This window comes from Purpureocillium takamizusanense, chromosome 4 (assembly GCF_022605165.1).
Source record: "Purpureocillium takamizusanense chromosome 4, complete sequence".
Taxonomy (NCBI): domain Eukaryota; kingdom Fungi; phylum Ascomycota; class Sordariomycetes; order Hypocreales; family Ophiocordycipitaceae; genus Purpureocillium; species Purpureocillium takamizusanense.
In genome coordinates, this window is record NC_063071.1 from 2,426,402 (window position 1) to 2,453,487 (window position 27,086).

Here is a 27,086-nt window from a genome sequence, read left to right on the forward strand (position 1 = left end):
GCGGGCGGCCGACCGACGTGCGGGCTGGCGACGAACAAGGGATGCGAGCGCCTCGAGGCAGAAATTGCCCAGGGTATTTTCCGGTGACGATTGCATTGTTTCCCGCCTCAAACGATTGTCAGCTGGCGGCCAGCCAACGTGCCCGGCTGCCTGCCTTACTGATTAACTTGGTTAGTACGTTGGACGTACATATGGACCATCATGGTCAGCCCCATTCACACTTTTTTGCGGCGGACGGCCGCGTTGGACAATGGACATTTGCACCGCAGCTCGGCCAGCACAACGGAGCTGCAGGGATGATCCATAGCGCAGCCCCGTAAGGTTGATGGTAAGGATGGGTACTTCGTACACACCTACGTTCTGTGTCCCAAGCAGTGCGGTGCTTGTTGAGGAGTCGAGCGTCAAGACTCGAGTGGGTCGGGGCCGGTATTTGGAGGAGGGAAAATGCTATCGGATAATGACTCCGAGGTCCGTGGCGCTCCGCACGGTTGGTTCTGTGCCGAAAACAGTATTGTGCGCCTTACCCAAGGTACCTTACACCTTACCTGAGGTTTAACCTTGATTGGTGCGGTACTGTACTACCTGTATCGTACCTACTTTACTTCGTACTTATCTTATAGTAATGCGGTAAGGCGCCTACCTTAATACCCAGGGTATCTAGGAACCTACCTAGGTAAGTACGAAGTATATACAAATAAACAGGTAGGCGTCCAGGTACTCAAGATATTGTAAGGTATCCTACAGTCTCTCCTAAGGTAGTACTAAGGTAGCTCCTTACCTCGCTCACTAGCAGTACCTCTAACCCAAGGTACTGTTCAAGCTAGGACCTTAAACTGTGCTGTCTCGCCATGCCGCCCCTCTCACATGGTCTCCAATCTTTCGTTTGCTGCGGAGCTTGGTCCTCGGCCGGCATCAACAGTCGGCTCGTGACAAGGTGCTAGGACACGGATGGCGATGCGCATACCATCGGTGCGACGCGAGCACCGGACACCCTGCGCGCCCCGCGACCGCAGCGGATCGACTACGACACTTTGGCCACTTTCGTACCAATGTACGTTCCCATGCGTTGGTAGCATGTTTGCCAGACATCCAAGGCCCGAGCAAGCTTGCGGGCGAGCCAATGCAGTTGGTGCACTCCAAGCGCCAACAGGAGCCCCAACCTGGAAGCCAGCGGTGGTACAATCCTAGTGCTCTTGTACCTGGAGATCTACCCGCAACTTATCTGAGCAGCACCTGCCAGGGGTAGGTACCTAATTGACCAGGTCTATGGGCAGGCATCAGCTGGAAGTGTTAGTACTTTATACGTCAGTGCTGGAAGAGGGTATTGCAGTGCAAATATACATAAGGTAGATACTACTAATAAACACATGGATGAATTTATGCCGGTCCAGCGGTTGCTCGCTCGCTTAGTAGTACTACGTACCTGTTACGTTAATTACCTAGTGCTGGGCATCCGATGCGCCCGCCTGCGCCGCGCCTGCCCTTGTCGATTGCCAACCGAGTGGGCCCCGCCAGCAAATTTCCGTACCCTCCAACCTCAAACGACCTCTCGCTTTTTCGCAAAGCGTCTGCCCAGCCCACACGTTGGCGACACAGCGCACGTCGCTCTGTCGCATACCGCTCGTGGCGAAACGAAACGGATTGGCCCAAGTCACAATCGCAGCAGTTGGGTGGAACAATGCCTCACAAACACAAGAGAAAGCGCGGCGGCGACGACGATGAGTGAGCTTCTCCCATCCTCAACCCAACCAATATACAAAGCTGAACAATGGTCGCCTAGATACGATCTGCCGCCGTCGCAAAAAGCTCGACCGCTTCCTGTCTCCACAAGCCGACAGAACGCTAAGCAACAGGCTCGAGCCGTAACTACCAAGCAACGCAAGGGTCGCGCCTCTGACAACGATGCTCCGCGCGCATTCAGACGGCTCATGGCCGCGGCACAAGGAAAGAAGACAAGGTCGGGCCTGGACGACGGCAAGGGACCTGGTGATCGCAAAGGAAAAGTCAAGAAAGCGGGCGGGGAACCACTCGCCGCGGCTGAGGGCTTGCCCGAGACGCCACGAATCCTTCCCGGCGAGGACCTGAGGTCCTTCGCTGCTCGCGTGGATGCTGCCCTCCCGGTAGCAGGTCTGGCCAAGAAGACCAAGATTAAGGACGGCAAAGACGAGGCCGGCCTCAAGGTCTACCGCACGCGCAAGGAACGGAAGATGCACAAGCTCTACGACCAATGGAGGGCCGAAGAGCGCAAGATTCAAGAAAGGAAAGAAGAAGAGCTCGAGATCGAGGCCGAGCGTGAATTGGAAAACGACGGGGCTGGCGTCCTGACATCCTCTGCTTTCATGGACGGGCCCGAAGACACGTCTGGAAAGAAGAAGAAGGGTCGCAGGCGGCGCGGCAAAGCCGAGCAGGACGACGAGGACCCGTGGCTTGCACTCAAGAAGAAGCGGGCGGAGGCAAAGATCGGGCTACACGACGTGGCACAGGCGCCACCTGAACTCCATAAAAAGATACGACAGCAGCTGAGGGTCGGTGATGCTGCCGTTGATGTGGACAGTGTGCCCAAGGCGGCAGGAAGTTTGCGGCGGCGCGAGGAGCTGCAGACGGCGAGAAACGATGTGGTAGAGGCGTACAGAAAGATACGCGAGCATGAGCAGGCCAAGCTCGACGCGCAGCGGAGAAAGAAATAGCCCCATGCTTGGGGCGGCCTGCACTCTATGGCAGAAATCATGGACCAGCGATACGCGTGCGCGTTCCTTCTTGATGGACTGGGCAGATTGTCTATTTTGAGGCTTTCTTAATCTCCCTCATTGCCGTACTGACCTGGGTAGCGGTGGGAGCCAGACTTTGCGCCCCAGCCAAATATCTTAGCTACTAGATAGCCTCTACATCTGCAAAGTACCTGGTTGGCACTGAGGTGCATGTACGAAGTACAGTGCTCTGTCTGAGAGAGAACATGGGTTACGTCATCGTCCTGTCTACTACCTCGCGGCCCACTCAAGTCCAGCGCTTTCAACCCCACACACGTCCCTGCAAAACACAGAACGCGGCAACGTCCCCGAAAAAAAAAAGCACGAAGTTCGGGTGCTGATGGTCGCGCGTTCAAACCCCGGAATTGAGCACACTTTTATATCGTCGTCCTAACTTCTGGCGCCCTTGCTTAGCATGCGCCCAAAGGCTCCATCGACATCATGGCCTGGGAGCTAGAGGGCCTGATCGCGCATCTATTGATGCTGGTCGCCTGTGCTGGTGAACGAGGTGAGTCTACCTGCCCCCTTCGCATGAGCTCGTTGGCCCAAGGAACCCAGTTTGTAGCTCATGCTTCTAACTTGAGTGCAAGATATCGGGTGCCACCTCAAAGGCTAACAGGCGTTGATCACAGGTTGCTCTGTCGAAGAAGTACTCCGGGCTATTCGTGACTCGGCAGCACCAACGAGCTCCCGCTCCTCTGTCGCCGAGGAGCCGCCTGTGGTAGATCGGGCTACCGAGACCATGTGGAACTGGCTCGTCCAAAGAAGCGACATCTCTGTTGGCCACGAGAGACAATTTAATGGTCTTGCACTGCCCGATCTCCTCGACTTGCAGCAAACTCGTGCCCACAACCGAGTTGACGCGGATGACTCGGCCTTGTCTTCGACGCCGGACCACGGAATCAGGGTTCATGTGTCAGAAGCCACCATGTGGGAGGCCATCACCGGCCATGCCGTCGACTATAAGCGCATTCCCCGCTCCGAGTGGGTGCTCTTACTCGGAATTGCCTCGACCGGACCAAGCGGTATCCTGCAGGGCGATCTCGGGCGGCTCGTCGTACAAGACAAGCGCTCTGTGCCCAAGCGGACCGATTCGCTTGTTCGGAAGGGCTACATTGTCAAGAGGACCACGCTCGTTCGTGGAACCAAAACCAGCAAGCTATGGCTCAAGCACTTGGCTCCTCCTTTGCCCAAGGAAAGTGACTCGACAAGTCAGCCAATGCCTGAGATGACATTAGCTCGTCAGGCATTGGCCGATAGCCTTGACCCTGTACCCTGGCACGCCCGCTGGACCGGCACAGATGTTGACTACACTGCCTTGGCAACAACTGTCATGGCCATCGCCAAGGAGTGGGAGGTGATACGCATGAACGACCTCAAATCGAAGCTGGGTGTTCTAGAAATGCGGTGGCAAATGAAAGTCTTGTCCAAGACTTGCCGCTTCCTCGCCTCTCGCGGTGCGATACAGTATGTTGCAGCTAAGCTTGATAACAAGGTGTTCAAGGACTGCATCAGGTTCTGCCGTGAACTGAACGCCGAAGACTGGTCCATATTTCTGGCGACTGGAAAAAAGGCCGGCAGACCGTCGAGGAGCGCGGCAGAAGATGATTTGGACGGTGAGGACAACGCTCGACGCGCCAGTAGCATCCGGCTCAGCACGTTGCCCCCTTGGACACCGGACAAACCTCTACCTTGGACTATTATACAGCTGGTGCAGGCGTCCAGTGACAATGGACTGTCAAATCCAGACATCTATTCACTGACACTTGGCGCAACCTTTAATCGCTTCCTCTCGGCCATGACTGGATCTATGGCCACGCCAGGCCTGCAGCCTGCCCCTCTCAAGCACATGCAGTTACGAAGTGAGCACGCGAGATCGGGCAAAGTCGCGTCATATCTCTTCTTCCCGCAGAGCAAGACCACCGAAGTGCCCCGGCAGTCCGATCTCGTGAAAGCATCGGCCGCGGCAGACGCACAGTGCTACGGCCTCGGGCCTGCGCCGACGTTGCCCACGATGGGTTCGGCGCCTTTATCGCTCGCGAGGGTATGTGGAGTCCGCCTGAAGGCACAGAAGGCACCACGCCACATTCAACAGACCCCTTCGCGAGGATCCACGGCACCGCAGAAAAAAGCCAGTTCAGACAAACGGGTTGACCAAGCTACAGCTCGGACAGAGGATGAGAGGCCAAAACTTATCGTCAACCTCAAGATTTCCCCAGAAGTGCTTCTCGCTGCCCGGGCCTCGGAGATCTCTTCCTCAGCTACTGCCGTTGAGGGCCATGAGGGCAGTCCACAAGATGAGGCGAATGAGGAACGACACAGCCAACCAGAAGTTGCTGAGGACTCTTCGGAACATGCCAATGAGATTAGTACCCCGCCGTCAATGGCTTTTAGAGGCCGTGGCTCGGGTCGAGCTCGCGGACGCCCTCGTGGACGGGGGCGCGGTAAGCGCGGCCGAGGAGCACAAGCGAAAGGATCAACCCGTGAAGAACAGCCATCTTGGCGGCCGTGGACATGTGAGAAGTGCGGTGGAAGCTGGAAGAACGACCTGGGCCTGAAGTACCATTTGGAGAAGTCGAGATCATCCTGTAATCCTGACTACGTCCCTCCCGCCGTCCCCCCTGGCCGGCGTACGAAGGCTACGTTGCCCTCTTACACAACAAAATCGGAGGCTTTCTATAAGGGCGACTCGGCGGAAGACGAAGGGACGCCTGAGGAAAGTATTTCTTTTGTCCCCGATGAGCCTCGGGCTTCCAGAAGCGGAAACAAGAGGTCCTTGGAGAAGCCATGCGACGACACGTTCGAGAGCACACCGACCAACAGAGAAGGTGCTTTGGGAGATTCGCGCGAGACGCCTGTGGCAACAGCCAGAACTCCAACCACACTAGTCGAAGAAAAAGGTCCGTTTGTCCCAGCGAAGACGGGGCAGGGTGCACTCCTGGACACCGTGGCCAGCTTACCTCGACACACTTTGGCCCTCGTGGGCAACAGTCCTACACCTGCTCCTGCTCGTCCGCCAACTCCAAATGAACCTGCCAGTGGAATAGGCCAGCCTGAGGAATCCGAGACGGTTTCAGCCGCCCCCCGGCAGGGAGCCAAGTTGAGACTGGCAGGACAGGAAAGGCAAAGGGAAGTTCTTAGTGATCAACGTCGCAACAGAACCAAAAAGGCCATGCTGGTTCAGATATCAAGAATCATCGAAAATCTCTTGGAACAACGCGGCGGCGTGCTCATGGGTGGCTCGACCCTTGTGCAGGATGTCGTATCCTCATGGGACACCCATTTCCCTACCGAACCGGCTCCTTCGGAAAGGAACTGCCAGGTCGCACTAAGGGAAATGATCAAGAAGAGGGCCGTGGCTGAACAGTGGCATGCCTTTCGCGACGAAAAGGGCATGTTTTGCAAATGCCAGCTGATAACTCGGCCGAATCTCGATGCCTTCGCGCCAGAGTCTTTGCGCCTCATCGATCAGCTGAAAGTGGGGGCCGGCGAGGTGTTTCAAAACTCGGTGGCTGGTCAGGACGCAATTTTAGATGCCAGCATCTCGACTGGAACCAGAATCCGTGGACGCCGGCCTTTGCCCAACGAGGTGGCTGTCCTGGACGCCCCTGTCTATGCTGCGCAGCTGGCTGCAAAGAGAGCTGCAGGTGCTGAGACTCCTCGCCGCGTAAAGCGTTATAAGTATTCTGTGGATCCCAAGTCTGAAGATGGCAATGGCCTCGTAACCCTTTCACAGCATCGAAGGGGCAGAAAACGCAAACTTAGCCAGGGCAGATGGGACGATGGCTTTGCAAGCCCCTCAAATGGCACCCAGGTGGCTACCCGAGGCATCACGTTTCTGGAGCCCAATACTCACCTCGATGACGACTTTACGCCAGGCACTGGATCGACGAAGAGCGACACACCACGGTTTTCTGGCCACTTAACCTCCCTGGGCGAAGAGGAGGTTACTGAGCAGCCGGCAGCCGGGCCGGTTGCCCACATATTTGGCCCAGCCACTCCCGTAGTCGGCTACAGGGGTACTTGGCCCTGGCTCAGCAACGCAGAAATCGACAGTCTCGGCAGTAGCCTGGTCCTCAAAGGTTGGATGCCGAACAGTAAATGGTTTGAGTGGTCCGCCTTTAACGATCAGGTCGAGGAGCGGCTTGCGCTGTTGGACCACAAGAAGCACAACTTGGCCCTGATGGACACGCCCCATCAGCAATTTCTCCGCAGGTTACGTGCCTGCTTGGACGTGGAGCTGTCGCATGAGTCTCACTTCGTCAGAGCCGCGTCCGGGGAGGCTGGCCCGCATAACATTTTTGTCCACTTTCACGCTGACACGGATGGGGCCATCACTGGGCATCTTCCTGAACTGATCTGGTCAGCCAAGGAGCAGCTTACGCTGAATTCTGTGGAGGGCGTTTTGGCGAGCAATGCAGGTGAGGGCGCCTCCTCCTCTTCTGATGAAGATCTAGAGCCTGCCTCGCGCCGGACTACCACTCAGGCACGGACGTCAGCTGGTGATGCCGGCAGCTTGAGCGCGAGACTGCCGAAAGTCAAGCGCGTGGCCTTGGTAACCCGTGCTCTTACTGCCCTTTCAACCCCTAAAAACATGGCCGAAGATCTTTCGGCAGGCAGCTCAGAGATCGATAATCGATCCGAGCTTCTCGCTGCTTTTGTTGCAATCCGCTCGGTTCTGGGGGGCGCAGACAAGGCAGTTGATTGGGGCCTGCTCAAGAAGCTGTATCCTCATATCGGTATTGTTCATCTGAGGAGATTTTGGACAGTTGTTCGAAGGGAACAGGCGGCCTACATTTCCAACTTCACCCGGGTCTTCCAAGACAAGCTCATCTCTGCGTTCGAAAGCGGCGAGCTTCCCATTATAAACTTCGATAAGCCCCTTGACTATGACTGGAGTAAACTGATTCGCTGGACCATGCAACTGCCTCGACAAGATGGATTCCAGATGCCACGCTCGAGAGAACTTCTTGACCAGCACTATTCTCTGAACGGGGTTCAGCGCAAGACCGAGGACTGGAGGGAGAGATATTTTCACGTCCTGACGTCGACCTATACTCGCTTCGAAGCAGTCACTCTGGACGCCGGTGCTGTCACGCTCACGAATGCATCTACTGGAGCGGCTGCATGGCCGGCACTGACCGTGACCGACTTTGACGTGGCAAAATCCTGGATCAAATCGCTATGTAGCACTGGAGAGGCGCGATATTCGAGCGAGCAGATCAAGGCCAAGCTCAACGAGCTATGCCCAGGGAACAAACAGCAGCGGGCAGCAATCTTTCGCCAAGCCACATCGCAACTGACCGATCAGAAAGTCATTTGTCGAAGCAAAAAGACCTTGCTGGGCGGGCGTCCGTATCGGTTGAACGAATGGTACGTGGCGAATTTGACGAAGATGGCGCAGTCGGCAAAGTACGACGATGCCGCGAACTTCAAGGCGCAAATGGACGCTGCCTTTCGCAGCCATGGGTCGATGGCGGTCCCGTACACGCTCAGCGAGGGGGCGATGATGGCTCTGACCAACTTGAACGGAGCGGGAAGAGTCAGCCTCGTTCCCGTGGGGCTTCCCGACATCCCTCTAGGCTTCGAGCCGGGCAACTACGAAAGCCGCAAGTATCCCAAGTCGTACTATCACTTTGGGCTCAACGCTGTGCCGACGGGAACGTACAAGTACAACGAGGACATCGACGTGCTACAAGCTGTGTTGGCCGACGGGCCACCAGCGGGCCACCCTGGAGACGAGCTGCCTCAGTGGATCGACTTCTTCGGAGCCAGCGACGGCCAGGTGTGGTCAGAGATCCTCGGTGCATTTTGCTTTGCCTTTGCTATACGGGGCGCCATGACCAGGGAGGGTATCTGCAGTGCTCTTCACCCTACCTTGGACCAGTTCGAGGCCCAGCTCATCATGGAATGGGGCCGAAGGACGGGCGTGCTGGTGAACACGATGGACGGTATGGCGGTGACCGTTGGAGAATGGTGGTGGCTGGTGGTCCCATGGCTGCGCAATGGGCATGCCTCGTAGCAATAGGTGCTGATAGGGCGCCTGGCTGGAGATGGCTGGTAAGATGGAGCTGGGCATTTACATGGAGGACGTTGGTTGGCACAATTGTTTGCATCTTTCCTGCTTCGTACCCAGATACCCCTGATAGGCGCCGAGCCAACCGGCCCAGGTCAATCTTTTAGCTGACAACCCCAGGAGCAACAACGACGATCCATCTCATCGTTCGCCACCATTCACTTTCAATGCATTCGTCGTGAAGTGTCCCAACATGCCATTACAGGCTATAGACCATCGTGTGAAATCAAATCAAGGTACATAACACCCGGCTACCCCAAACTCCAACAACTCCACATGCTTCGTAAATGCCACGACTGCGTCTTTATAAAACAGTTCAGAAGCCGAACAAGACCTTGAAAAGTACTGCGCCCAGTAGTATAACCAAGGCAACAATGGCCCGGTCAATCCAAAGAGGGACGCCGTCATTAGGAGCACCGAGAATTTGCTGGAGCTGAGGGCGACGATGCAGGTTGTTGGCCTGCCCAGTAACAGAGGGCGCCCGCTGCACCTGGGTTGCTTGCGTTGGTGGGCCCGCCGGCGACACTGTCTGCCTATTCTCGTCTGTGCGTTGTGTGGGCGGTGCCGTGGTGACGAAGCCTTCGGCCAGTTCTGCTCCCTCGGATTCGTCATCCCTGCGCGTCTCGGGCGTCGCGCTGCTGCCAGGGCCCTGGGTTGCTTTCGAGTCGGCGTCTTTCCTCGCCTGCATCTCGTCCTTCCAGCCCATGCTGAGTTCTTGAGGCACCTGTACCTCCTCGGAAGCTGACGACGCATGCTCGTGCGCTCTCTTTTCAGACTCGGCGATGAGGTCGGCGTTGGTGCGACCACATGTTGAACACGCGTAGGAGCCGGACTCGTGGGCGAGCCGGCGGCGCACAGCGTCAGTCGTGTCAAGGCCGCCGAGCTGTCCGCGGGCGTCGGTTTCCATGAAGCTCCTGAGACTACAAGGGGGAGAATCTAGGTTAGCTCGAGGGCTTGGAAAGAGAGAGAATGGAAGACAGGTCGACGCACGCGACTATGGCGGTCCGAATTCCCCACGCAGGCTGCCAGGTCTCCTCGTGGTGGCCGCTGATGCTCAAGCATATTTCGCGGTTGGCCTCGAAACGGCCGTTCGGTGTCGTGAAGCGGAAACTAGGTGGCCGCAGGGGGTAGGTCGGCGGCAGGACTATGCGGCCGTGGTACACGCCCTCGCTGTAGGCCGAGTTGGGCGGTCCTCGTAGGGTGAAGTGCCATTCGAAGAGGTCAGACTCGAGGGGCTCGGCGGTGTAGTCTGGCGATGGCGAGTTGGACAATTCAGCGGCTTCGCGGACTTGAGACGGTTTATTAGCAGCTGGCTTACACGATGGTGCTCGGCAGCTCAGCCGGGCGCTGGCAACTCACGAATGCGCCGGATTGTCGGCGATTTTGAGCTGAGTTGAGGGGTGCTGTTGTTGGTGGCGGAAGCCATGATGCCCAGACGAAGTGCGTGCGGCCTCGGCCTCGTGCTTGCCTTCTGGCGGCTGGCTGGTGGTATCGTTTTCAAGAGTCGTCACTTATCGCCAGACACCAGTTGGTCCCATGGCGCGCAGAATGCGGGCACATATGTAGCGGTGGAGCGATGCAGGTGGGTGCGACAAAGCCCTGGAGTAAAGAAGGCAGGGTTCTGCCGGCGAACGCAGGGTGGAATGCGTCGCAAGGCGCAAGGTTTCGATGTGTCGACGTGTCCAGTGTCTGAGGGGCTCGAGGTTGACGGCCGGGATGACGATGGAGAGCCGGGAAAGGGTACCTATTTGTCGGTACCTACAGAAAAGGTAGGCAGATTACCTAGCTTACTTCATAGAAGTACCAAACTTACTAAATCCATTACCTTAGTAGTACCTGTAGGCACCTCTCTTAGTACTTTATTAGTGGCGACGACCAAAGGCGTCAAACCCCTACCAGGTTGGTAAGTATTCGAGTACTCCATACCGGCACCCACACCGATGGAGACTGCTATTAGGCAAGTACACAGGTACGTAAGGAAGGTCGGTACCTTGTCCCACCCTGGTAGGTACTTCGTACTGTGTTTCGCTCGTTGGCAACTCCCCAGGAGGCTGTCGGGTGCTGGAACCCATCAGCCAATCAACCCGCGCAAATTCTCGCTTAGTCATTACAAAAGATGTCGCTCGCGTCCCAGCACCTTGGACGATGCGATGCGTCTCCAGCAGTGTCGACCAAGACAGCCCTCTATCTGACCATCAACCGCCCACAACAAGATCGCGAGGCCGACCGCGTCTCGCATGTCAATTAGGTTCGTTCACTCGTGGACTGCTCCTGCCTTCGGCTTCCACGTGGCGACAGGCGGCGACCCTTGGCTTCGTGCTTTTCCCGGCCCGCCAGCTCCCCCCGCCCATACGTCCTCCCGACGGCAGACACACTGCAACACGATCCACGACGGCTGACATGCTATGCGCTTTCTCACAGCTCGTCGCCTGATAGGTAGCTACAGGAGCCACGAAACTCAGACTACGGACGTGCGCGCCATGGGCCCCCCGAAGCCTCCCATGCCCCATGTGGCGCCAATCTACCGGCTGACCGCAACCGCCCTCGGTGCTGGCATGTGGTTTTGGGTGCGTTATTCCCCTGCATGGCCATGAAGGCCTGAGCTGCTTCCCCTCTCGGCATCAAGAGGACAAGACAATCGTGTTGCTGACTTGCTTTGCTGCAGTTGATGTACAGAGCCAAGAAGGACGGTACGAAGAATCTCCCTCGCCTCTGGCCTCGCCGCCGGCAGTCATTGCCTGTGCGCCCGCATGCCCATCAAAAAGCTGCTAACTTGTCTGTTCTCTGCGTTAGGTCCGGTACTGATGGGCTGGAAGCATCCTTGGGATCATTGAAGAGTTGGCGCGGAAGCAAACTTGCACTCCTCGACAGGAGAAGCGGACCGATAGAGGATCAAACCCCATGTACAAACAAGAAAAGCTATCAACTGTCTATCATGCCACGCCCACACTACGACCCCATAGCTTCTTTTGCCGTCTCTTTCTCAAATAGGTAATGCGCCACCCCCCAGGTGTCGCCTCCGTCGTATGCAAACAGCTCCGAGCAGGCCATGTAGAAGATTTGCCAGCGATTGTACCACGTCGCGGCACCCTCGTCCCCGTACGTATCTACTAGGTGCGGCCACATGTTTCTCTTCTTGGCCATCATGGATGAGAGCCAATCCTCGCAGGTTCGTGAATAGTGTGTCCCGTTGACCCACCATTGCTTCTGGATCTTTAGATGTCTCTGGAAATAGAGAAGCAGGTCGGCCGAGGGCATGGTGCCGCCCGTGAAGAAGTGCGTCGTCATCCAGCCCTCTTCGTAGTCGTAGGGGGTCGACTTATGGGCAAAGATATGCACGAAGAGCTTGCCTCCACGGTTGAGGGCACGCGACACCTTGGCCATGAGCAGCTCGTAATTCTTCATGTGCTCAAAGAGCTGCGACAGACAGACAACCGCTCTCGCGTCAGTTTCCGTCGTTGAATGTACGAAGAAGGATTGACAGTGTGTGGAAGTGCATACCTCTATCGACACCACGCGGTCGAAACTGCCGGGCTCAAACTCATAGTCAACGACATTGCCTGTAATGACGTTTACGTTGGAGAGGCCACGACGACGAGCCTCGGCATCTATATGTTCCTTTTGCGTTCGCGAGTTGGAGAAGGCGGTGATGGAGGAGTTGGGGAGCATCTCTGCGAAGAAGAGGGTGCCGGAGCCCCAGCCGCAGCTGCCGTCAAACACACAGGGTCCGTTTCAGCACCAAGTAACTAGCGGGATATAGGTACTCTACCGGATGATGCTCTTACCCAAGGTCTAGAATGCTCATGCCGTCCTTGAGCTCCGCCTTGTCGAGGTACGACTGGAGCATGGCCACCTCGGCCTGGGCAAGCGTCTCGCCGCCTTTGGGGTACAGGCAGCACGAGTACTTCATGCGCGGGCCGAGACACGCCGCCAGCACGCCGGTGCCGACCTCGTAGTGCTGGGCGTTGGCCGCATCCGTCTCCACGGCCATGGGTTGCGTGCGCAGCCGCTCGATGTAGGCCATCTTGCTGGCGACGGCGTCGGCCAGAGACGTGCTGGCGATGCATGTCAGCCGCTCCCGCAGCTGGCGCCGGATGCCGACGCGGATGACGGCATGTGGCAGGTAGCCGCCGTCGAGAATCCAGTCTGCCCGCCAGAGTGAGTGAGCATGATATGATGCCTTTGTCCACGCGTCAAGCAGGCGGGCCTCACCGTAATTCATGGCCGGCGACTCGGGGTCGAGTGCGCTCACTCACGACGAGAGGGCAGGTAATGATACAATACAATTAATTGACACACACAGGAGGGGCAGGATCAACTTCTCGCTTCATTTACATGCGTGCCAAGTTGAGTCTGACCTGACCCGGGCCAGGAACCGTGTTTCAGCGCGTCGCGCCGTTTTGCGGGCGGCTGCAGGCAACGAGTGAGTGATGAGGTCATTGACTCTCAGCCGAGACCATATCTGAAGCAGGCCGGGGGGAGGGGGGGGGGGGGGGCAACTAACTAGTTACTAACTGGGTTCCACGCCTGTTGTACTGTATGTATGTGCATAGACAGCCAAACAGGTGTTGAGAAACAAGACCCTACGTACAAAGTGCTCGTACAATGTATGTCAAATTATAATGGCATCGACTGTGCATCGCGCCGCACCGAGCTGGCTCCCCGTAAGTAGGGCGTGCGTCTTCATACCATCCATGGACAACTGTCTATCCCCAACGCCGTCCGCCCACCCCCGTCAGCCGTCAATACCTTCGCCGCCTACTGGCCCCAGATACCCTCCTTGATTATTTTGTACTCCTTGCGCTTCTTGCCTCTTCCCGTGAGACGCTCCTTGGCCGCCCCAAAAACCCTCGCCAGACGCAGCGCCAGATGCCGCTCAAATCCCCAGGCTAAGCCTATGTATGCCACTCCAAGCCCTATCAGTGCCATCTCGTACCCTCGGCTCATGCTCGTCAACTGCATAAGCTTCTTGAGCCAATGCGCCGGGGCCAGCACCATGTACACCGATACACCCAGTGCCAAGGTGATCGTCGCCATAAAAGGCCCTGCTTCCCGAGTCAGCACAGTAATCGAGGAGATGGGTCCCCCGTTCAACACCTGCAGCAAGTAACGTACAGTTCTGCAGGGTGCCCTGCCGGAAAGGCGGCCCTGCATTCAGGAGCACCCCCGACAACACGTACTCAAAGCACGACACCAAAAACAAGGCCGTATTCTCCGAGTTTTTGATGCTTGATTCGTCGTGCTTGACTTTGGGCGGTATGTACCAGCTCTGCTCCCGCACCGTCACATACGCCACAGCCTGGACAAAGATGCAGATGCCCATGAGGCCCAGAAGCGGTGTCAGGACCTTGCGCGACACCAAGTCCGCCGTTGGTCGCTTCCGGCACAGCTTCGGTGAGGGGCCGGCCCATCCCATGAATATGGCGATGGGCAGGATCAGAAGAAGGTCGATGAAGAGGAACTGGAAGTCGCCAAGGTTGGATGCCTTGGCGTACAGAAAGCTCACGGACGTGAACTGAATTGCCGAGTAGAGGCTCATGTACTTGAAGCAGCTGAAGCTCGTCACAAGTGCAGCCCTCCCCTCCCTAGTGGCCCTGTTAGCACATGCATGCTCCCCTTGAGACGAGGCCTTGAACGTACTTGATGACTTCGAGGACACAGCCAATGTCAAACACCCTCGACGTAAACGGTGCCGCCACGGACGCTTCGGCTTCTGACAAGGAGATGCCAACGTCCGCTGCCTTGAGCGCACCGCAATCGTTGGCGCCATCACCGCAGAACCCGCAGCAGTAGTCTATGCTTTGAAGCTTCTCAACCAGTTCATGCTTCTCGTCTGGCGACATTCGTGCGAACACCTTGCCCTGAACGAGCATCTGTTGCGCGGACCGTTAGATCCAACCGCTTGTTGCCACGACAGGCATTGAGCTTACCGTTCGCAGAACCTCTGGCGATGCATAGTCCACAATCCAGCGGAAGGCTTCTCCGCTGACAGCCAGAGAGTAGTTGCGCAGATTCGAAATGTCAAACGGCAAAGAAGCGTCAGCCTCAGGGGGCACAGGTAAAGGCTGCCACATGGTCAGAACAGACTTGCTCGTACTCGGGCGACTTGCATGTCTCACCAGCAGCGTTCGTTTATCAAGGCTGTAGGCGTTGTTGTCAATGCTTTCCCAGTGCAGCTCAGCCATGGGATCGCGCGCATCACCTGCAGAACGTTAGCAGTCTCAACGCAGGCCGTCCCCGTACATGCGACTCACCACGCGTGAACCGCGGCACGAAGCAATGCGCGTTGCGACTCAACATCCCGCATTCCCGCGCGACGCTAATGGCTGTGAGGATATTGTCGCCTGTCACCATTACCGCGCCAATGTTGGACTCGAGCAGTTCCTTCAGCACGCCCGCTGTGGTGGGCTTGAGCTTGTTCTCGAAAATGATGAACCCCACAAAGTCAAGATGGCTCTCAACCTCGTCTCTAGTCATTTTCTGGGCCTTGACCCAGCTAAGCTTCGGCAGGTGGCGTGTCGCGCAACCAATTACGCGATATCCCTTGTGGGTGTAATACGACAAAAGCTCGTCGTAGTCATGAGGAACTTGATCGTGTCAGCAGACGCAACGAATGGGACAGGCTTCGCTCACAGCTCTCCGGTCGACAGATTTCTCGCATCGCCTCGGGCGCTCCTTTGACGAAGATGTCGCCGCTCTTCTGCCCAAAATGACGGACAATGACGCTAGCTCGTCTCAGCTGTGACACGAACTCGAATGATTTCAGAACACCGAGCTCGGCAGATCCCTGGTCCCCAGAATTAGCCTGTTAAGTCACTTGCCACCGAGTTCTAAACCTACGTCGGGTGGGCGCGCGATGGAGGGGGCAAGTCCGCCTTGATCTTCGTCCTCGCCATCGCCGACCCGGTGCTTGCCTTCCTCAAAAGTCCAGCCGGTAAACTCGAACATCTTGACGTCTAGCGGGTCCCCGACGAGGCCACCGTCCACAGACCGAAGGGAGTGGCACGTTGCCATGGTGTAAAGAGCTGCCTTGGTAGGGCTCCGCTTCTGTGACACGGCGTTGCCTGTACGGCTCTCCATGGATGGCGGCTCCGACATGACGTCGCTGAATTTGTGCGTCTCCAGGCAGACAACCCGGATCCCCAGCACATCGAGGCCGTCCTCTGTCAACGTTCCTGTCTTGTCGAAGCACATAATGTCCAGTTTGCCGCCGACGTTGACCCGCTGAGGGCTGATGCAGAATATCTGCTTCTTCTTGAGGCGTGCAAGCGCGAAGTTGGTGCCAATGGTAAGGGTAGCGGGAAGGGCGGGAGGCACAACGATGGTGATAAGATCCAATGCTCGCACGATAATCAAGTGCCACGCGAGGTCGAGCCTGACAAAATTGATGAATGAGGCCACGAAGCCAAGCAAAGCGACCATGGCCATGACACTGATGTATCTGAAAGAGTCGCGATAGAACTTGAATCCCGAAGGTTTAGGAAACAGCATGGAACGGACGAGGGCGCCTTTGGTCGTGTTGAAGCCAGTCCGCACCACCAGAGCAAGAGCAACGGCGTCACCACCCTCGTCCTCATGTGGTCGCCTTGTACGGATAATCTTGGTACCGCAGAACAAGAAATGTCGTGCAGTCTCAGGTGAGACGGACGCCGCTCCAAGGTCCATAGCCCGGAGCACCTCATCCGTGGCTGGCAGCTTCGAGACCGGCACAGATTCACCTTTGACCGTCAGCTTGCTTGCCCTAGCCGGTCGCGACCCAGGTAGCCGGCCTTGAGCTTACCGGTCAGCATGCTCTCGTTGACAATACAGTCTCCGCTCAGAAGCAGTCCATCGCTCGGGAATTGTGTCAGATTAGGGTCGCTGAGCTCGTAGATGTCTCCTGGGACCAGGTCGCTGGATGCGACGTATCTCCCTGATCGGAGTGATTAGTGGTCTGCCGCGTTGGATAGTGCAATACAGTCAGCTGGCAACCCACAGAATCCATTTCGAAGAACGCGCACATCGCACTCGAATCGTGATATTTCCCTGAGCCTCTTCATGGTCTGATCTTTGGTCAGCCCGCCCTGCTGCAAGAGCCACCTCATGCAAAGGGCAACGCTACTCACCGCGCGGGTCTCAATAAGAGTGGCGGTAATACTACCAACGGACATGACGAATATGCAGGCGGCGTAGTAGTAATACGAGTCCATGGACCAGAGAACCAGGCTGGCTACTTGGAACATGTAAAAGGGATGCAGTACCTTGGCGGGTGGTTTCAGAACGTGGCCCCACGAGAAGTCCAACGTGTGTCTTCTGACAACTCACCTCGTCAACAAGCAGCTGGCCAACAGGCTTCTGCTCGACATCGATCAGGTTGCTGCCAAAGATAACCTCGCGAATGTTTTTCTCGTCGCTGTCAAGCCCAGCGCGCACGGCACGGACATCAGTCCATTCTGGGTCCTTCCACCCAGTAGACATGACGAACTTATCCTTTAGAGGGTGGTAGCAAAGGCGAACATAGCGATAGTCGAGGGTCCGGAGATTATCCATTAAAGGATCGCTGTCTTCATCATCGAGACCATAGGCGAGCATCTTCTCAGAGACGCCAAAGACAGAGGAGAGAGGTCGCCCGTAGAGCTGCGTCCTGACCGATATCATGGCGAGCTCGCCCCATTGATTTTCGATGACAACCCAATGGCACTCTCTTAGTGATGACTGACGACCGGCAAGCCCAACATACCAACGCGGAAGCCATCGGAAAAGTAGGAAAGCAAGGCCACAGGATACAACGCACATGGAGACGTAACAGGCGTAGCCGACCTTGCTAGTGCGAAAGCCGGCAACGGCGATAGTCAGGTCCTCGTTGGGCATGTAGATCTTTTGACTTGCGCGACCTTCATGACGAGCGCTTGCTGCCGTTGCAGCGCTATCGTGGCGGAGTAGACGGGCGTGGACCGAGGTGCGTGACTGGGCCGAAGAGCATCTGCGGAGGACGTAGTCGTCCTCGGTAGCCTGGTACTCGCGATCGGCTGAATCTTCGTCATCGTCGACACAAAACTCGAACTCGTTTACGTCACCAATGTCGCTGATACTGCGGCGCATGTAGCTGCCAGAGGTGCTCGGCCTGCGATAGATACTTTCGCGGTCGTCGTCTGGTTCCGGCGCGAGCTCGGTCTCCTCTTCGTAGTATGTGAAGCTCGCCGTTGAGTCGGCCCGTACTCTGCGATGGGAGAACGCCGATACACTGGTAGGCAGGCTCTCGGCCATGGGGCCGGAGTAGAGCTGGGGCAATGTTAGCCATCAGAATTGCTCACGGCCCGCCAGAGCCGCGAAGAGTTGCTTGCCTCTTCATGCGCCATCTCCACATCCTCGAAGACGCTCGCATTGCTATGGTTAGAGTTGAGGCGATACAGGGATGTGCCCCCATTGCTTCTTGGCTCGTGGCCGGCGCCGCGGGGGCTGCGACGACGGCCGCTCGTAGGGGAGCTCGCGGCGTCTGCCATCGCCAAATGGTCACCAGCCGAAGCTCTTCATCGCGAATGCGACAGCGCGCGGTTATGGCGATCTGTGCTCGGTATTCGCGATCCCAAGTTCGGCGCAGTCAAGACCAGAGCGTATCTCCGTGCACGATCGTTAGACTGGGAAGGTATCCGGCAGCGTCGACTGTCTGTATCTACCGTCACGCGACGTGGGCAGGCAATGTGCGTCGAGATCGTCTCGTGCGTCTTCCGCAGCTCGCGAGTTGGAGCTTGGCCCCACTGATATCGGCCTAGCGTCAGTACCTACAGTACGTACGCGGAACATTCTCTCCCGTCGCCGTCTACGTTTGTAGTCCCGGGCGGCTGGCTACCGGGCCACGTTACTAATTACCGAGTCTTCCAGTACCGAATGTAACTACCCTATGTGCATATCTTTCTCTTGGGATATGACACCTGTCAGGTATGCCATGGGTGTGCAGTTTGATGCATACGATATTGCCCATGCGACGACCTCTATCGCGTTGACAGATATTGATATTGTGCGAAGTAATGGGCCCGCGCAGGCAGAGCGCGCCCTGGGCCTAAGTCCATGTGCCGCTGCATGACTACATGTGCAAGGGAGGCGGCGATGGCGGCAAGAGCAAACACCCGTGGATAGCGGTCTGGGCGATCGATCACCAGCAACTGGTCTTCGCAACGGGTGCAGAACAGCTTCTCCTAAAGTCGGTGAACCAGCCGTATTGTTGCCTTGCACGACCTCTGCACGAGTCAAGACAAGGCAGGACCAGTCAGTGACTGAGCCATCATGGTGTGCATTGTTTCCATGGCAGGCCCGCGTTCAACCGCTGCCACCAACTGCCACCCGCCCTCTCAATTGTCGGGCGCGTTTTCTAGGTAGAGCCACAGTGCCAAAAAGCGCCTGTTTATTAGATCTTGCTCAGCGTCCTCAAAATGTTGTTAGTGCATCGTAGGTGTCGCTAAGGGCCCCATCAGCTTCCTGGTCAGCCGCAAGCAGGCCAGCGAGGAGCCCACGTCCACCTAGAGGGGCACAGTGTGGTCCGCCCCCAGCCCTACGGAGCCCCCCCCCCCCCCCCCCCCCAACAAGCTGCGAGCAGCCCAAAGTTTTTCATTTCGCTGGTCGCAAATACCGCCCTTACCCCTCTATTGCGGGACCGCTTACGTCGAAAGGCTTGGTGCACGTTCTTCTAGGTTGCGTGCAACACGAACGCGAGGCAAGGTGCCGCCCAGGAAACACTGCCCGCCTAGCACCAAGTAAGTATACCCCCAAGGCAGTACTCTGCCTTCGCCCGTCCTCCGCGCCTGCCTTAGGTACCTGTTGCCACCACCCACCACTGTCCACCAGGCTGGTCTGGACTTGAACCCCACCGAATTTGGCCAGACGCCAAAATCACCGGCCTCACCAACTTTCTCTCCCTTCTCCCCTCCCCCCATCATCACCATCTGCGCATTCGCCTCCCCCCATCCCTTCGTGTTCCCGCCTTGAACGCGCTTGCATCTGCATCGTTATTGAACCTCACTCAGCGATCAGGCAAGCAGGCAGCAATCAGACACAATGGCCGAGCCTATTCGGAACAAGCGACCCGACGTGACGGCGCCGTGAGTGACCTGCTACCCTCCTCCGCAAAATGCTTGACCGCTTCGCTAATGGCTCCATCTCGATATAGCACGCCGCAGAACACGCCGGCCTCCAATGCGCCCATTTCCTCCCATGCCCAGCAGCCTGGCGTTGCCAGCATCAAAGAAGGTATTGTTTTGGCTCAGCGTCCACGTACCGCCTTCCGCCCGCTGACAACAACTATCTAGAGGACATGGATCGCGCAACCGCTGCCTCCATCTTTGCCCAAAACCCAAAGCTCGTCCAGATGATACAGGGCCGACTTGGCTCTCTCATCGGCCGCTCCTCCGGTTACATCGAGTCTCTCCCAACTCCAGTTCGTCGCCGCGTCGCCGGCCTGAGAGCAATCCAGAAGGAGCATTCAAAGCTCGAGGCCGACTTTCAGGAAGAGGTCCTCCAACTCGAGAAGAAGTACTTCGCCAAGTTCACTCCTCTCTATGAAAAGCGCGCCGAAATCGTCAACGGCAAGGTCGAGCCCACCGAGGAGGAGGTCAAGGCTGGCGACGACGAGGAGCAGTCGCTCCTGGCTGAAGACGCCTCAGCTGAGAGCGCTCCCAAGCAGTCTGATACTTCTGAGAATGTGACAGGCATTCCTGAGTTCTGGCTGTCTGCCATGAAGAACCAGGTTACGCTGGCCGAGATGATCACCGACCGCGACGAAGCTGCCCTCAAGCACCTGGTTGATGTTCGCATGGAGTACCTCGACAAGCCCGGATTTCGCCTCATCTTCGAGTTCAGCACCAATGAGTTCTTCTCCAACAAGACTATCACCAAGACCTACTACTACCAGAATGAGAGTGGCTATGGTGGTGACTTCATCTACGACCACGCCGAAGGCGATAAGATCGAGTGGTATGCTGGTAAGGACTTGACTGTCCGTATCGAAGCCAAGAAGCAGAGGAATAAGAGTGAGTGCCGCCGAGCCGCTGCCGATGAATACAGATTCGTTAACTGTGCTTGCAGCTACCAAGCAGACCCGTATCGTTAAGAAGACGGTTCCCACTGAGTCTTTCTTCAATTTCTTTTCGCCCCCGAAGCCGCCTACCGACGACGACGACGCCGAGGAGGATGACGCCGGCTCGGATATTGAAGAGCGCTTAGAGCTGGACTACCAGCTCGGCGAGGACATCAAGGAGAAGCTCATTCCTCGCGCTATTGACTGGTTTACTGGTGAAGCTTTGGCTTTCGAGGAGCTTGAGGATGATGACCTCGAGGCGGGCGAATTCGATGACGACGAGGACGACGACGAGGACGACCTGAGCGAGGATCACGATGAGGAAGAAGAGTCTGACGACGATGTGAGTAATCACCCATGTGATACGGGGCCTTGGTTGGCTGAACTAACGGATTCGTGCCAGGACGACTCGGGCAAGCCCAAGCAGGAAGCCGCTGAGTGCAAGCAGAGCTAAACTCGCGCGGCACGTTTACACCGGACACGCGAACACATGGCGACGATTACGGCATCTTGAGTCCGGGCAGACTTTGGAAGCAGAGCAGAGAGGAAGTTTGGCTGGCCATGGGGCGGGGCGCAGCATGAGCGCAGGAAGTCAGACCGCGATCGTTGCGTTGGGGGGAGGGGGATCGTCGGGTTGGTCAGTTTGACAATTGCTCTGGATTCCGTCGATAGAACGCGCGAAATGGCGTATGCGGGATGGCATACCTCGTACAGTAGTGTCCTTCACATCTCTTTGTTTTTGCTTGGTTTTGCTTGCTTCTTTTTTGGCTGAGATGCGCATCGTATCGTAGATAGATAAAGTGATGGGTAATGAGCGATAACAGAGCAACGGCACCCAGGAAGTCGTCTATCTTTTGTCCGACGCTCGTCTCAGACTTGACTGAGACCAATATGCTGATTGCTCTTGTGCCAGTACGCATATTAGCCATTGCCCGCGGAAGCATTGCCCAGCGGTCAGCCCAAAGATGCAAGCGGTGAGAACGGTACCTAGGTGTTACCATTCACTTCTTGGAAAGCATCCGAACATGGCCGTGGCTTCCGCCCTTGGATGGGGGCGCGGCGCGGCGCCCTCTTCGGCCGTGGCATGAACTGTGCGCTGCGTACACCGGGCCGGGTTGTCGGTCGGCTGCAGGGCCGGGCCCCGCTGCGGACGCACGAGCGAGCGGTAGTGCTGTTTGGGGAAAGGTAGGGCGCACCGGTGTGTCGGAGCCATCTCAAGGCACCTTGACGGGCGCCGATTCAACATCAGGCCTGAATTACTAGCCCGGGGTTGGCATTATTGGCGAGGATGATAGGCAAGGTTACCAAGGTAGTACTTGGAAGTTACCCAAGGTACCTAGTAGGTAGTACGTGTTGCTACTAGGACGGATGGGCAGGGCAGGAAATACCAACAGTATCTACTAGTAGCCTACTAGGTACCTAGGTAGGCACCTTAAAACCGCCGGTCACCTTGGTAGACAGGTGAGGTTACCTGTAGGCCCTCTTGCCCGAGTTACGCCTCTCCCATGGTTACTAGTGGCGAGTCCACTCCGATCTCGCCAGTGGGCTTCAAGATGCGTTTGGCAAGCTTATAGTAACCAGCTTTTAAGTGCCAAGGCCCTGCAGGCACGGTCATTCATAGACCCGTATTCTGGGCGTCCATCGAAACGACCGCTGCAAATGGGTTTGAGGGGACCTTGCTCCAAGGCCAACCAAACCGAGGGTTGATACCAAGTACCTTATATTGCACAGAGGTATACTGTACGTATCGACCTCGCTGTGTCACACAATGTTCTAGAATGCGTAGTCGGGATGATGTGACGCATTGCATCCTGTGGGACCCCTGGCTGCTTCCGCACATCGGAGGGTGCGGTGCTGGAGTACATTGGTGGACGGGTCCAGACTGCCTAACAGAAGCCACATGGAAGCGGCGCCGTTGTGTGTCCAGGGGAATGTCTATGCTGTTAAGGCACTAAGGTGTGGGTGGAATGCTGTCTGGTGCCAACACGGAGGCCAGCCAGCGACGTGGTGCATTGCCAACAACCCCGCCACCAGCATGGGAGAGCATTGAAAAAACTTTTTTTTTTGGCGAGTCAGAGTGGCTTTGGGCAACAACGTTTGACGCTGCTGGAAAGGCGCACAAATGGATGGACGCGCACGCCGGTTCGCTGTGACGGGCAACGCACATATTGTGCTGCGTCAGGTAGGTCGATGCCTTCTTTCACACAAGGTCGGATTGCGGGTGTTGCAGCTTGAGGTTGAGGTTTTCGCCTGGTCGACGGGCGAGGTTTTGGTGCCGCCATCCCTGGCATGCCAGCGACACCACTCTGTTGCCAGCGCTGAGCAGCAAGGAAGCAGGAAGTCGGATGAAGCCTTATCTAAAGGCATTAGGTACTGCACAGTACTGGACGCGGTTGGCAAACACTAAGTTATACGTATCACCGATTGGATTGGCGTGGCGTCAGATGCAAGGGTCCCGGCGGGCGGCGTGCTCAACTGCGAGTGTGAGCGACGGAATGACGGAGTGCCTGCTTCTGCCATCAACGGCTGCAACAAGGTGCCCACTTGGATGGAGCCCCTCCCGTGTGGTCTGCGTGCGCAAATGGCCGCAGGGTCCGCCGACTGAGAGAGAAAGCCTCCCGAGGACGGAGGCTTAACACGGTAGTGCCGGGGGTCGAATAAAGCTTGCCTGGGTCCCTCACTGCTGCGCGAACCTCCCACATCATACACACCTCGTTACCGTACCTCGCCTTGTAGACAGACGACATCGACGGCGGCACATTGCCTTTCTGATACCGGCCCACGCGGCAGTCGTCAAACGCACTCACTCCGCGCGTTCATTCGTGCGTCCCCGTGCGTCCCCGACAGGCAGCTGCCTTACCTTAGGACCAGCCGAGCGAGCACTCCGCCACCAAGCCATCGCCAGCCCGACCTCGCAACGGCAGCATCATGACTCCGGCACGAGACATCCAAGGCAGCCACCCCGCTGCGGCGCAAAGAAGCGTCTCCCACAGCTGGGGCAACAACCTGTCAACCTCACCGACCGCCACCTTCCACTCCCCCCCCGGCAGCTGGGGAGGCAACCTGCCGTCGCGAGGGGCTCCCAAGCAGCTGAAGCCCTTCAACACGCAGGACATCAAGATTCTGCTGCTGGAGAACGTCAACAAGACGGGCCAAGAGACTTTGAAGGAGCAAGGCTATCAGGTCGAGGCTCTCAAGACATCCCTCCCAGAGGACCAGCTGATCGACAAAATCCGGTAAGCCATTCAAACCTGCCGCCCCCCTCCTATCCTTGGCGCACACAAGCATACGCACGCACGTAGTACTGTACTGACGCTGCATGTTCTGTTACGAAGCGATGTGCACGTCATTGGCATCCGCTCAAAGACGAAGCTCACCGAAAGGGTGCTCCGTGAAGCCAAGAACCTGCTCGTCATCGGCTGTTTCTGCATCGGCACCAACCAAGTCGACCTTGACTACGCTGCTCGCCACGGTATCGCCGTCTTCAACTCCCCCTTTGCCAACTCGCGCAGTGTTGCCGAGCTTGTCATTGCTGAAATCATTACGCTGGCCCGCCAGCTCGGCGATCGCTCCAATGAGATGCACCGCGGCACTTGGAACAAAGTCAGCGCCAAGTGCTGGGAGATTCGTGGAAAGACGCTTGGTGAGTTGAGGCTGTGCGCCTTAGTCCGCCTCCGGCCACTGACGCGACACGACACCTGTCTTAGGCATCGTCGGCTATGGGCATATTGGCTCCCAGCTCTCTGTCCTCGCCCAGGCTATGGGCATGAACGTAATTTACTACGACGTCGTCACCCTGATGGCCCTGGGTACTTCACGTCAGGTCTCGTCGCTTGAAGCCCTGCTCGAGGAAGCTGATTTCGTCACTCTGCACGTCCCTGATCTTCCAGAAACTCGCGGCATGATCTCGACGGCCCAGTTGGATGGCATGAAGAACGGCTCGTACCTCATCAATGCCAGTCGCGGAAGCGTCGTTGATATCCCTGCACTCATCAGGGCCATGCGCTCGGGCAAGATCGCTGGTGCGGCTCTCGATGTGTATCCCCACGAACCCGCGGCCAACGGTGACTACTTCAACAACACCCTGAACCAGTGGGGGGAGGACCTTCGCAGCCTGAACAACATTATTCTCACACCCCATATCGGCGGCAGCACAGAGGAGGCTCAGCGCGCCATTGGTGTGGAGGGTATGTGCATCTCATCCAGTACCCTCAAAGACAATGCGCCCCACTAACATTGCCCTACCTGGGCTTGCACAGTCGCCGACGCGCTTGTGCGATACATTAACCAAGGTATCACACTGGGCAGCGTCAACCTGCCCGAGGCCCAGCTGCGATCTCTCACGCTCGATGAGCCAGACCACGCAAGAGTGCGTATACACGATTGCAATTGCATTGTACATGTCCATGCCTAACCCGCTTGCAGGTGATCTACATTCACCGCAACGTTCCAGGTGTTCTTCGAAAAGGTATAGTGGCCCCCGAAAAAGATTGGGCTTCTTGCTTCAAGAGGCTCACCCTTGCACAGTAAACGAGATTCTCGGAGACCACAATGTCGACAAACAAATCAGCGACAGCAGAGGTGATGTGCGTGACCCCCCCCCCCTCTTACTCTCTCTTCGCCGGTCCCCGTCTGGACTGATAGAGACTATGGCCTACTGACACCGTCTATCCAGGTTGCCTACCTCATGGCAGACATCAGCAATGTGCAGTACAACGAGATCAAAGATATCTCAGACAGCTTGGAGGCACTCAGCTGTAAGTACCGGCACACACACGCAACACGCGCCATGTCTGTTGACTGAACAACTTGCAGCTTGCATTATGACGCGTGTGTTATATTAGGTGTTTGTCGGCGCCGGAGTGAGCGGTTTTGCTTGTTCGGGCCGGAACTTCGTGATCCCAATGGCACTCAACGTTCCGGAGGGTTAAGATTTTTTCTCTGCTACATGGTCAGTCAAGGTCGTGAGATGCCCGGCCGCGCGGCGTCGGGACGACGAAGATGCCTCAAGTACAGATAAGGCGTTTCTTTGGGTGGGCGCAGATAGACTTCGGCAATGCCCTTGCCAAAGTGGCATGTCACGAATGGCAAACCAAATAGCTCTACTAGGTCTCTCAACGAACAAAGGGGGAGGTTGCCGCGATGCAAATATTTGGCGTTACTTCGTACATGCAGGCTGACTTGGCCGAAATCTCCTCTCCCCTGCGATGCTCTGGGCGTGCTCTGACATGTAGCCTCTTAGGCGCCGTGTAGACCTGGGTCCCTTCTCCGGCCATGTATTGGTGTACGATGCTATAGCGAAAACGTGCACAAACATGCAGCGCCAATGGCACTGTTCGCGTGGTAGGCGCGGTTCCGCGGCCTCGGTCGGGCAGGAGGACCTGCCTGACGCGCCAGCTGGGCAAAGGACTACCGAGTACCTGCCTAAGTCATCAACTCCTACTACGAAGTATAGGTAATTACCTTATCAGTGTCCAGGATGGAGATGGGTGACGCCACGGGAGCGCACGCGCGAACCAGGGCCGCCCGGGCATCTGGCTCGATGCGGGTACGACGCAGGGCCTCCAGGCGCAGGTGGGCAGAAAGGGGCACGCACTGCGCGAGAGGTGCATGCACGGCCGTTGGTAGGTTGGTTGTGTGCAAGGTACGAAAGCACCGTGCCCGCCTCTCGCAGTCTTTAGGGGCTGGTATCCAGACCAGCCCGATAGGCGCCACTCTGCTCCAGTACGTCGTACAACATGCGGTACTTCCTGGAGGTACTATGGAGCGAGTACCGGCCTAGTCAAGTACTTATCGTACTAAAGTATGGGAGGGTTCCTAAGTGCTGTGCTAGGCCATCTCGACGTAAATACGGATACATTTCGCAAGGAATCGAGCTTTGCGACCCCGGTAAGGAGTGCTTAAGCGTGCAGGTAGATAGGTATGTAAACGAAAGGTCGATGGAAGTCTCACAGGTAGTAACTCTTGAACCCTGGCATTGAGCTCTGCCCGAATATCAGGTACTTAATTTTATAAGCGCCGCTTTCATTAGAGGTGCCTAGGTATAAAAGGGCACATAGGTATAGTACTAAAGCAAATAAATATTATACTTAGAAATCCTTAGTAGATAACTTAAGATAACTGATAATAGGGTTTCGAATGGCCTGATTGTCTATTAGGTAGGTATTCTCGATAATTTTTGTCTAAACTTATTGAGGCGCGTGGGGGCGGTATA

At 56.7% G+C, this 27,086-nt stretch overlaps 7 protein-coding genes across 11 annotated transcripts; 4 read left to right on the top strand and 3 right to left on the bottom strand.

The window, feature by feature from the left end:
* Window positions 1–1,535: 1,535 nt before the first annotated feature.
* On the top strand, window positions 1,536–2,917 carry JDV02_005385 (uncharacterized protein). Its single transcript, XM_047986675.1, has 2 exons — window positions 1,536–1,722; window positions 1,781–2,917. The coding sequence occupies exons 1-2, from the start codon at window positions 1,679–1,681 to the stop codon at window positions 2,685–2,687; spliced, it is 951 nt and encodes a 316-aa protein (XP_047842658.1). The 5' UTR covers window positions 1,536–1,678; the 3' UTR covers window positions 2,688–2,917.
* Window positions 2,918–3,042: 125 nt separating this feature from the next.
* On the top strand, window positions 3,043–8,957 carry JDV02_005386 (uncharacterized protein). Its single transcript, XM_047986676.1, has 2 exons — window positions 3,043–3,255; window positions 3,380–8,957. The coding sequence occupies exons 1-2, from the start codon at window positions 3,189–3,191 to the stop codon at window positions 8,767–8,769; spliced, it is 5,457 nt and encodes a 1,818-aa protein (XP_047842659.1). The 5' UTR covers window positions 3,043–3,188; the 3' UTR covers window positions 8,770–8,957.
* JDV02_005387 (E2 ubiquitin-conjugating enzyme) lies at window positions 8,697–10,530 on the bottom strand. The gene is made up of 3 exons (XM_047986677.1): window positions 10,183–10,530; window positions 9,814–10,111; window positions 8,697–9,743 (listed from the first exon to the last, which is right to left on the bottom strand). Exons 1-3 carry the CDS (start codon window positions 10,247–10,249, stop codon window positions 9,140–9,142), a joined length of 969 nt encoding a protein of 322 aa, XP_047842660.1. The 5' UTR covers window positions 10,250–10,530; the 3' UTR covers window positions 8,697–9,139.
* A 1,191-nt stretch (window positions 10,531–11,721) lies between these two features.
* On the bottom strand, window positions 11,722–13,256 carry JDV02_005388 (uncharacterized protein). The gene is made up of 4 exons (XM_047986678.1): window positions 13,036–13,256; window positions 12,609–12,969; window positions 12,325–12,529; window positions 11,722–12,240 (listed from the first exon to the last, which is right to left on the bottom strand). Exons 1-4 carry the CDS (start codon window positions 13,043–13,045, stop codon window positions 11,773–11,775), a joined length of 1,044 nt encoding a protein of 347 aa, XP_047842661.1. The 5' UTR covers window positions 13,046–13,256; the 3' UTR covers window positions 11,722–11,772.
* Window positions 13,257–13,404: 148 nt separating this feature from the next.
* Window positions 13,405–18,514, bottom strand: JDV02_005389 (uncharacterized protein). Its single transcript, XM_047986679.1, has 13 exons — window positions 18,147–18,514; window positions 17,128–18,084; window positions 16,929–17,063; window positions 16,799–16,865; window positions 16,604–16,735; window positions 15,664–16,541; window positions 15,457–15,610; window positions 15,078–15,410; window positions 14,943–15,025; window positions 14,754–14,888; window positions 14,464–14,696; window positions 13,939–14,408; window positions 13,405–13,868 (listed from the first exon to the last, which is right to left on the bottom strand). The coding sequence occupies exons 1-13, from the start codon at window positions 18,303–18,305 to the stop codon at window positions 13,582–13,584; spliced, it is 4,023 nt and encodes a 1,340-aa protein (XP_047842662.1). The 5' UTR covers window positions 18,306–18,514; the 3' UTR covers window positions 13,405–13,581.
* Window positions 18,515–19,456: 942 nt separating this feature from the next.
* Window positions 19,457–21,712, top strand: NAP1 (histone chaperone). Of its 4 annotated transcripts, none has more exons than XM_047986683.1 (4): window positions 19,457–20,046; window positions 20,106–20,825; window positions 20,881–21,215; window positions 21,276–21,712. In XM_047986683.1, exons 1-4 carry the CDS (start codon window positions 19,947–19,949, stop codon window positions 21,324–21,326), a joined length of 1,206 nt encoding a protein of 401 aa, XP_047842666.1. In that variant the 5' UTR covers window positions 19,457–19,946; the 3' UTR covers window positions 21,327–21,712. The 4 variants fall into 4 exon arrangements, with proteins under 4 accessions (XP_047842666.1, XP_047842663.1, XP_047842664.1 ...); XM_047986680.1 differs by having other exon boundaries at window positions 19,724–19,898; window positions 19,967–20,046; window positions 20,106–21,215; XM_047986681.1 differs by having other exon boundaries at window positions 19,724–19,898; window positions 19,967–20,046; window positions 20,881–21,712.
* Window positions 21,713–23,526: 1,814 nt separating this feature from the next.
* SER33 (D-3-phosphoglycerate dehydrogenase 2) lies at window positions 23,527–26,029 on the top strand. Of its 2 annotated transcripts, none has more exons than XM_047986685.1 (7): window positions 23,527–24,108; window positions 24,208–24,515; window positions 24,580–25,059; window positions 25,132–25,241; window positions 25,298–25,458; window positions 25,548–25,629; window positions 25,688–26,029. In XM_047986685.1, the coding sequence occupies exons 1-5, from the start codon at window positions 23,801–23,803 to the stop codon at window positions 25,400–25,402; spliced, it is 1,311 nt and encodes a 436-aa protein (XP_047842668.1). In that variant the 5' UTR covers window positions 23,527–23,800; the 3' UTR covers window positions 25,403–25,458; window positions 25,548–25,629; window positions 25,688–26,029. The 2 variants fall into 2 exon arrangements, with proteins under 2 accessions (XP_047842668.1, XP_047842667.1); XM_047986684.1 differs by having other exon boundaries at window positions 25,298–25,340; window positions 25,400–25,458; window positions 25,548–26,029.
* The last annotated feature ends 1,057 nt before the right edge of the window (window positions 26,030–27,086 follow it).